The sequence below is a fragment of the Plectropomus leopardus genome, chromosome 6, assembly GCF_008729295.1.
Source record: "Plectropomus leopardus isolate mb chromosome 6, YSFRI_Pleo_2.0, whole genome shotgun sequence".
NCBI lineage: Eukaryota > Metazoa > Chordata > Actinopteri > Perciformes > Serranidae > Plectropomus > Plectropomus leopardus.
The window spans coordinates 6,459,295-6,469,419 of NC_056468.1; the positions used below are offsets into that span (position 1 = coordinate 6,459,295).

General features: G+C 39.1%; 1 protein-coding gene across 1 annotated transcript in view; it reads right to left on the minus strand.

Moving 5' to 3' along the window:
* Positions 1–261: 261 nt before the first annotated feature.
* ift81 (intraflagellar transport 81 homolog) overlaps positions 262–10,125 on the minus strand; it is a 21,663-nt gene continuing 11,799 nt past the window's right edge. The window contains exons 12-18 of the mRNA XM_042488058.1: positions 8,541–8,669; positions 5,996–6,085; positions 3,560–3,646; positions 3,354–3,425; positions 2,510–2,595; positions 2,213–2,258; positions 262–2,023 (exon numbers count right to left, since the gene is read on the minus strand). Of these exons, the coding sequence (XP_042343992.1) occupies positions 1,841–2,023; positions 2,213–2,258; positions 2,510–2,595; positions 3,354–3,425; positions 3,560–3,646; positions 5,996–6,085; positions 8,541–8,669 (693 nt within the window). The 3' untranslated portion in view covers positions 262–1,840. The remainder of the gene's footprint in view (positions 2,024–2,212; positions 2,259–2,509; positions 2,596–3,353; positions 3,426–3,559; positions 3,647–5,995; positions 6,086–8,540; positions 8,670–10,125) is intronic.

Sequence of the window (10,125 nt, forward strand, 5' to 3'; positions counted from 1 at the left end):
ATGTGGGCTGAGTGCCACGTGTGCGCAACATTACTTGCTAAAAAAAAATAATCGAATTTAAGCACATGAAATTAAATTTGTTTTGTTTCGCAACTGGTTTACAATTGATTTACTGATAAATTAGTAAAGGATATACTCTGGGAAATTAAATTGCGTCCTTCTTGTAAACTGCATGTTTTGTAATATATGACATGATATAAAAATGTGTTATTGTTTAACAGACAGCTGCAATTTAGATGAAATAAAACAAGTCAAGATAAATATATAAAAAACATTTAATCAAAATACATAGACATCCAAAATATCTAACTATGCATGTTTTAAATATCAAAGGTTATCTTGAAATCAAGATCTATTACAGAAAAATAGTGTATGTTATGATATACAGTATAAAGAGGCAGAATGATATGACTATTTTATCAGCACTGTTCAAAGCAATGGACGTCCCAGTGAATTCCAAAATTGGCAAGACACCCTGTCCAAGGTCATGGTAGTCCATGCCAAAAATAGTTGACCGGGGCCACATCCCAAGTGCTCCACTTTGTATGCTGTTATCTTTGGACACTTATATTGAAAGCGTATTCTTAAAAATGTTTGAGTCTCCAGGGGCCAGAGGAAGTGAAAATATCAGTCCTGCTACACGTCCTGATACATGCGCTCTGTTAATTTTTGGATTCTCAAGGGATTTTAAACTGTGTCATCAGAAAGATGTTAGAGGTGCGGTGATTACAAAAGATAAACTATCAAGTGAAACATGACTGGCAGTGTGTAACAGACAAGGTGTAGGGAAAGATGAACTCCCTAAACAATGAAACAAAGCGTGTGCTATAGTGTCCATTATCAAATAACAACTACATTGTAAAAAAGATTTAGACATGTTACAGGGAGATAGAGAATACTAAAGGAATACCTCACCTGTTAAATGACCAACTGCATTATTTACTCACCATATGTTGCGTAGAATTCAAGAAGAAATCTTTTTTCTTTCCTGCCTCCAAAAAAGGGCAAACATTCTCAACGAACTGAGGTAAACATGGTCCACGTTTAACTACAGCAAAACTATATAACACACAAAAACACATGCATTTTTGCTAAAATGGTACCATATCAAATATTTCCGCCTACAAGTAGCGCCCCACCCCTCAAGCGTGCCTGAGCACACACATACACCTGAGTTAAAATGCATACACACTCTGACAGGTTACTTCACCATGCATGACACTGTTTGTACTGATGTTTCAGCAAAAATGCATGTGGGAGGTATTAAGCATACGGGATAAATGAGACTTGGATTAATGGGTGTTTTGATATAGTTTTGCTGTTGTTAAACCCGGTCCCCATTTATTTTGGGTGTATCCACAAAAGTAATCTGATGCTCTTCACTAAAAATGAGAGCGCTGGTGTTTGAAGAAACAGAGAGTTCTATTTCTACATGAATGAACAAACGGTGTAGTTAATCACACATTAACTGTGTTCAGCGCTCTGCTGCTCCGTCTCTACAGACAGAGTGCCCAGAGTATGATCTGCCACTCCAAAAGTGCTGTGCTCTGGATAAGTGAAGGGCATATCCCAAACAGTGCAACAAATTCACAAACCGTCCAGTTTGCGCCAGAGTGCGCTCTGGCTCTTAGAGTATTTTCGAATGCATCCTTCAATTCGTGAAGAATGTTCACCCTTTCTTTGGATTCTCTGTTACCCATGAAGACATACGATTAAAACAAAATTTCCTTCACAATTTCAAATGAACATACAATGAGTAATTGATGACGGTTATTTCCAAGTTAAACTCTACGTGAATGTACTGTAGGTGAATTGCAATTGACCCTGCCTTGACGTGTCCTCACAGCACCAGCCTATCCTCTCCTCCTTCCTGGATGACCTGACCAATAGATGCCTGGCTCTGAGCTCTTATGAAGCACTGCTTCTTGCACTCCATCAGCTCCTCCAGGTCACACCACATCTTCATCTGCTCCATGTTGGTGCCGTGGCTCTCCCTCACCATCTTCTGCTTCTCACGTAACTTCTAGAATCCACAAAGGTTTGTAAAAAAATGCATTTAAATGGCATTTTCCAGTACAGTATGACTCTGATCAATGTTATATAATCCATTTACATTACTGCAGCGAGGCTAGTTTCCTTGTCTGTCCTCAGATCATGTTCTTGACAGTATACTGGCACTTGCTCAGTCACTTCTTGGACACACTTTTCTCACCTTGCCAAGTAACTCCTGTTCTGAAATGTTCTTCATATACACTTCCCTACAAAAGAAGCAGAACATTCAGATATAAGCCATTGCAATTTCACACGTTGATTCACTGTTTCTAAATAACGGTGTGTTGTGTCAACGCATCCTTATATCACAATGTCTAGTAATGAGTTTCTGACAATTTCTGTGCTGAATGGGAGGATAAAGTGACAGCTAAACTGAGTGTGCTGTAATATGAGCCTCCTGAGGCAAAGGGAGCATTCATCCTGTGAACAGCTTGCTGGCCTGGCTCAGCAGGCTCACCTGATGGCCTTCTTCCTCTCTTGTGGATCAGAGGACACGTAGGCCTTCATCTCTTCAGTCGCCCGCTGTATTTGCATCTCAATGATCTGTGGAAAACAAGGAGGGAGAAGGTGGAGTTTAGTGCCACAGTGGGTTTTTGGAGGCAGGTCACTTGCAAATTACTGAGACATTTTATCCACTCTTGCTGCAGCCGTATGAGTAGCAAGTCACTGTTTCAAGTTTAGGAGAATCAATTCTAATTTCACCATGCCGATGGCCTGCCTGAGGAAATAAGGCTATCTGAGTCAGTGTCTTCCTTTGAGTCTTCTCTCCAAAAAACAGACTTTTATCAGAAATAACATGATTTTATCTGAGCTGCCAGTTTATTTTATTGGCATCCATTTGATTTTTAATCTCTTGTTCTGTTATTCAAATGTTGCCCTTCTTATTTTTTAATTCGTACTTTGATACTTTAACTAATTTGTCTCTTGATATCATGATATTTTACATAATTTTACTGTCTGTGTTTCATTATGTGCTTTACACCTTTAGTTTGTTTCATTCTCTTTCTGCTTTTATTGTAAAGCACGTTGTAACTGTGTTTTGTAAAGTGCTTAATCTAAATGAAGTTTATCAATATTATTTTTATTATGTCTGGCTTGTAAAGCAATGATAATGATGAGTGATACACTCCCTGGAACACACGCTTGTTTCAGCCAGAGAAGGGGGGTTGTTGGAGGTTAACAAAGGAAATGCAAATGGCTACGGCACTGTTTGACTCAGCGGGGCCAAAAATGCCAATGTAAAATTGCCATAGATCTTACACACTGGACCATTATTACATCTGTCTTTTTGAAATACTTGCCTCTGACATGGAGTTGATATAATGATATTGGTTTTCCTCCTGCGCTGTCTCCTCTCTTAACGCTTTCACCTCCTTTGAATGAAAAACAAGAACAAAGATGTTGCTATGTCAACGTTATAAATTGCAAAAGAATACATGTGATAAGCATATATTAATACATCTAAATTGTTGGCTATATTCTGCCAAGTGTAGGGTAATAACTCTACCTGCTCCAGTTTAGATCTGTTGCTCTCCAAACCAGCAGTGCAACTTTCATATTGCGTCTTCTTTTCCTCATATTCCTGGCTTAGTTCCTGTTGAGACAGGAATCCAAACAGTCAAACACAGGAACACGGAGACAAATGATTTTACGTTCTGCATGAGAACCGAGACAAACACATAGAATGCACATTGTTCAACCCTCTTGTCATACTCTCGGCACTGTTTCATATCAACGAAACATCACTGCTGGTATTCGAGCAGTTAAACTTTACAACAGGGTCTAACAAAATCTATTTATGTCTTCCTGTTGCAGCTCTTCATTAGTGCACATTACCCAGTAAGATGGAAGAGTGATTCTGGGAACACGTGTAGGAAAATGTAATCCTCCGCTTTAGCTCAGCGATGTCGGGGGCTTTCCCATTGTGCATTTTATTTATGGACTATGTAAATTATTCTTAATGGACCCTGTCCATGATAACACACACAGTATAAGTTAACTCTTAGAGGCCCAAAGGCACACAGTAAAGAGCCAGCCATTTGTTTTTAAATGTAGAACAGATTAAAGGTGATGGAGGTAGTTTATTTTGGCATCACTGGGCATCCCATAATAATCTTTTAAAGATTATTATGGGATGCCCATATGACCATTTGAATTTCAATGTGCCCAAAGATTTTAGGCATATTGAAATTCAAATGGTTTGACAGAACAGTAGACTTCTGCACTTCCTCTTGGTCCTAGTTCCAGGCTTTGGATAATATAACCTGTATTGGGGAACTATGGCCAATCACAGCTCATTTCAGAGAGAAGACATTCCTATTGGCTGTTCTACAAATGCAGATGCATGTGCACAACCCTCAGAGGGTGAAATCCTGATTCAATGGCAAAGAATGCTGCAGAGAGAGGTACTATTTCAGCATTGGCAACTGCCTACACTGCAAAGCAACCAAAAAAGATGACGGACTTATGAAAATTAAAAAGAAAAGAAAAGAAAAACAGAGTCTAAAGAGACTCTGACAAACAATGAAAAATAAAGTGTCAATATTATTGAGAGGTGGAAAGCTCATAGCAGCGGCTTCATGTAACTAACATTAGCTAGAGCCTTGAATCACAGTGTCTCCTCCACCGCACTTCCCGTTGCTACAGAACACCTTGCCAGGAGAAGAGTGCACAGCATTTCCAGAGATGAAATTCCAATCAGCAGTAGCAGCAGCAACAACTCTAATCTAGCCGGCGCTGGAGTACCACACCGCTCCAAACTTTCGGATCAGCAAACTTTTGGATCAGTAAACTTTCTGTTGCTGCTGTTACATAAATATGCATAGTGACTGCCCTCCAAAGGTTGAAACCTGACTATTACAATATAATTTTCCTTTATAAAAAAGTTAAGCTGAGGGGTGCTGCTTCACGTGTAGGTCTCAAAAACTTCTGGGGAGGCCTCTATCTCAGTGAGTAGAGCATCTGCCCCATGTAGGCTGAGTCCTTTGCAGCAGCCTGGGTTCGATTCCGCTCTGCGGCCCTTTGCTATGTCTCGCCCTTATTCTCTCTCCCCCTTTCCTGTCACTCTCTAACTGCACTGTAATGAAGGCTAGAAAAAAAAACCATTCAAGGCACACTGTTTTGCAGAAGTTAAAAAGCCTTTCATAAATGGGCTTGATGCCTATGCGTTCCAACATACAGTCTGCACTATGGCATGTAAAAACAAGTGGCAGCTCACAGATATACAAAGGCTGATGTCAGGTGCCAGGCAATCAGAGCAGCACAAGGTAACTGTCACAGGTGCAATCAATCAAGTGAGTGTGCACACACTCAGGTCAACTCCAACAAAGCAGCAATGTGTTAAATTGAATTTTCCTATTGGCTGATCCTGGTAGCAGGAGTCTGCTTTCATCACAAACTTGAGTGCCTCCTCCCTGAAATTTGGAGGAGGGGGTTTTGATGTCCAATAAGATTGAAAATAAATCTACGTATTGGAAACACTACATTATTTTATGAAGGGTGTAAATATGCCTATGCTCATATGGTGGGAGGTGCCAAGGAAAGACAGGAGGAGGGTATATTTTCAAAAGATTTTTTTAACCCTCTCCAGAAAACTGCTACCCCAGATTTAATAGTTCATGTTACCTCACATAAAAGTTCATATATTTTTGCTTTGGCAGAGCTCAAATCTGTATGTAAAACCTGATTTTTTTAAGGGTGTATAATCCAACATCATCCTGTGTACTGTATTATTGCATTTTGGAGTAGGACATAATTCCCTTTTATATGAAATTATTGTCTGACAGACTCTGTTGACCTACAAAAAACATTTCAAAAATCAGTATCAGCTTTTATTCCTGAGTTGTGTATCAGAGGACAATAATGTTTTGTCATGTTTGTTGAAATGTTGATATGGTGTAAGGATTCTTTGTTGCAGAGGTGTTATAACATGGGCGATGCTCACCTGACACTGCTGTCTCAGTGATCTCAGTTCTTTTATAATGGGTGCTAGAGCCGATCTCTTCTTCCCTATCATAGAGTTTAACTTCTTCACCTGTAAAAGCAAAACAAAAACACACACCACAGTAACACTGAAAACAAAAAACAGTATTACAATAATCAAAAAGTAAATTGAGAGGAAACATTTTTTTAATGCTGAAATTCGTGACTTTGTATACATTCTAAGTCTGCAGAGAAATCAGCATATATAAGTTTGGCAGCATTATCAACCAGACAGAAGAAATATGACAAACCCAATGACTTCTTAGTATGGAGAGCCACAGTAGGGGTCATGTGACAATATTCAGTAACAGTTTGGTAAGTATTTATTAAAACATCATAGATTTCAGCTTTATGGCAGAGCCAGTGTAAAAGCTGGAGCCCGGGATGTTTGACTCCATCGTTAGGAGTGGTCTGCAGTTTGCCAAATGTACAACCTGCCAAACTGATCAACACACTAAATACAGTTTGGAGCACTGCCTAATCAGTCCCAACTGTTTCCCTCTGGGCCCAGACACATAATGATGACAGGATGATAAATAAAGTGGAAGCTGTGAGCTATGCTGGAATAATGTTAAGCATTTACCTTGTATTTGCCCGTGACTAATAACAATTGAGATCAATGTTAACAGGCAGGGAAGGGGTTTAATTAAATGACCCCTTCCCTGCCTCCCTACAGGTGTTTCACTTTGGCTCATTAGGCTCCTAAACACCATGTGATAATATGCCTTTTTACAGCAGATATTTGTCGTAGCAGGAAAAGAACAGGTGTTACTAATAACATTAGTGGTGGCCATTTACTGACTACAAAATTCACAATTTTCAGTCTGTGTTGGTATGTGTCCAACATAACTTTAAAAACTTTTTTAAAAATCCTTACAAAGAAAAGAGCTGTACTGTCATTAAATGAGATTTTCTGGTGTTGCTGTGACCCTCATTATGATCATTAGTTTGTAGTCTTTATGAATTGAATTGCACAATGTTTTTATAATAATTTTTTTCACCGAATTAACAAACTAATAAGAAAATGTCTGCAAACTTCAAAGTTCTATGCAGGGTGTGGAAATCTCTTCTATTACTTTATACCACAGGCTATAAAAATAATGGATGTAGCCATGGTGACGTCACCCATGGGTTTATGGACTCCTGTTTTGAAGCCTTGAGTTTGGCATTTTGGTCATCACCATCTTGGATTTTTGGATCCATAACTGGCCATATTAGGAGTTTGGAGCTGTGGAGGAGTGAGGAGTGGAGCCTACTCATAGGCTGTGGTGACGCCTTGCAAACAGCCTGTCACTTACAGTAGCCTCGCACTTAATAATGTGTAACTGTAAGCCTTAATAATATTTAAAGCCTTATTATTATTTTTTTTTTGTACCACGCTGTGAACGTTCTTATTTCTGCTTTAAAGTTTGGCATTTAACATCAGTGTCTATGAGGGTTGGTTGCATTTTAGAGCCAGCTTGAAGTAGCCGAACTGCAGTTTTTGGCACGTCCATGCTGGCTTCATTTTTGAGTGCCTGAGTTTGCCACTTGGTTTGTACTCATCAGTGCTTCTAGCACATTAGCAAAGTTTCAGCCCAGAGAAGTGATGATCATCCAGCAACACCTAATTTTCACAAAACTGATAATTTCCCAGCCATCTAAGCAGTGCTCCTATCCTGTGAGATTCTCTTAAGTTTATATCATGAGTAATCATCTAACGGTTAAAAAAATAACAATCTTATTAAGTTTCCTTCTCAGAAATGATCAGAATGCAGAGATTTAGGCCTACTGCAATTTAAAAAAAAAAAAAAAAGTTATCTTACACCCTTTACAATCAAGAAGGCCTTGCGAACACCCCATGAATCTTTGGGGAACCAGTGACCTACGGCATCCATTTGTACCAACCATGCTGGCATAGCTTCTTGGAAAGGGGATAAACAACACTCTAATGTAAATTTTGGCAAGGAACAACTGGCCTGGCCATTTTCAAAGAGGTCCTTTGAACTCTCACCTGCAGATATCTAAATGAAAATGGGTTCTATGGGTAACCCACCAGTCTATCTTAAACTGCAGAGGGCCCCAAGTTCCCAATAAGTTCTGGTCCTTACAATCAATGTACTCCCTCAAATTAAAAGTGTATATTTGTCTTTTTAATCAGCCTATTTGAAAAACAATAAATCACCTAAAATGCAATGACATTAAAATAGGATTGTGGTGAAACTCTAAATAACAACTGTACCAGTATTAGTTTCTGCACATCAGATAATTATTAACATTAACTGTAAAATAAGAAACTAAAGTATATCAGTTTTCAAAAAACATATTTACTTCAACAGCATACTAGAATCCCTTAAATTCACAATTCATTTTTTTTTTATATAACAGGGCAGCATCATTAAAATATAGTCTGAAGACATTTCAGATTTGGCTCTTTAGGTTTAGAGAAAAACTTATTTTCTAACATACATACTACATAACCTTTAGTGATATGTAAAAAAAAAATAGGGTGGATCACCCCTTGGTACCATTTCAGACATGTCGTCCAGTGTGCGGCCCTTCTTCTCATCCAGCTCGCTCTTGATGGCCGACACCCTCTCCAGTTCCTCCTGAGTGTCACTGTAGCCAGAGATGCCCTTCTCCGCTTCCATGGTTTGCTTGAAAAACAAAACAGAGACACATGTTGGAGGGAACTCATGACTGTATGAACTAATTCTGCACTGAAATCAAATGACCACAGACACATAACATTGGTCTTAGGGAGTCATCCCAATGTCATCGACATCACTATGAACAGTCAGTAAGTGTGCATTCAACTACTTTACAATTTGAGTGCTTTCTTTTTTGAAAATGATTTCAAACATAGCACAAGAAACAACTTTGTTCCATGTGAAGCTTTGGTTAGCTGTTGAAGTGGTGACATGAAAACTCTTTGAAAACTGGTTCAAAACAGAAATGTTTTAATGTCTTGCATAACAGGTAGCACAGTGACAGCACATTTCAGCTGCAGTAACAGAGCTACCCACTCATCACATCCATCATTTGACCCTCTCTGTCTCATATAAAAACGCCAGAATGCATGAAGAACTATCCGGCTGAAAAATCAGGCTCACACATACAGAGAGGAGCAGACCCATCGCCAGCTCGACATGTGATCAGAAGGAAAACTTTCATTGCTTTAACAAATCCTGTGTGGGCTGCAGACAGAGGAGGAGCAGCAGATGCAGCCATCAGAAATAGAAGCTCAGCCTGCGTCAGACAGCCTATCAACAAGTCAGGTGCTGGGACCGCACAGAGGCGTGAAGCCATTTCCAGGAAGCTTCTGCCACTTCGCTGTTAACACAAACTGTGTGAATGAGGAGATCAGGTGAAAACAGCACATTTAGAATGGCAGCATGACTGCAGGGAGAGGGGTGGGTGGGAAACAGTGTGACTGGTACAGGGCACAGTGGGCAGTGAGAGTTGTTCAGAGGATTTCTGTGGTCCACATGGAATATGTAACATTTATAGTGGTGTTTGAACATGTTACCTTTAATGACCACTACCTAAGTGCAAGTTTTTGAATTCAACCTGTCAAATGTAGCTGCTCACTAGATAACAAATAATGATAGGCCTGTGTTTCATTCAAATTACTTTTGTCAATGACTAAAAAGAAAAATGCAAGAGAGAAATTAGTGGGTACTCATGCTATAGTTATATGTGAAGAACATGTAAGTACAAGCAGCAAGCAAAAGTCCATTGCACAATACAAACAAAGTATATTGTATCACATCTCATTGTATCGTATCGTATCGCATTGCATTGTATCGTATCGTATTGAATCCTATCCAATCGTATCATGGACTTTTGCTAGCGAGTTGTTCTGTAGCACCCAAAAGGATCAGAAAAGATTTAAAATAAAGGCAAAAAGCAGATCCCATTCTCTCCTTTGTTCTGCTGTAAATATTTGCTATGTCAACTTGTCTTACATGGGAGTTAACCACTTAAAACTACAGCAAATTGGCTTGATTTCTTTTTAAAAACCTGGGAAGAAAGCAATAAGCAACAAAAAAAGAAATTATCCGAAATTTAGCAAGAAATTTGTAAAAAAAAAAAAATTACAAGACAATTACC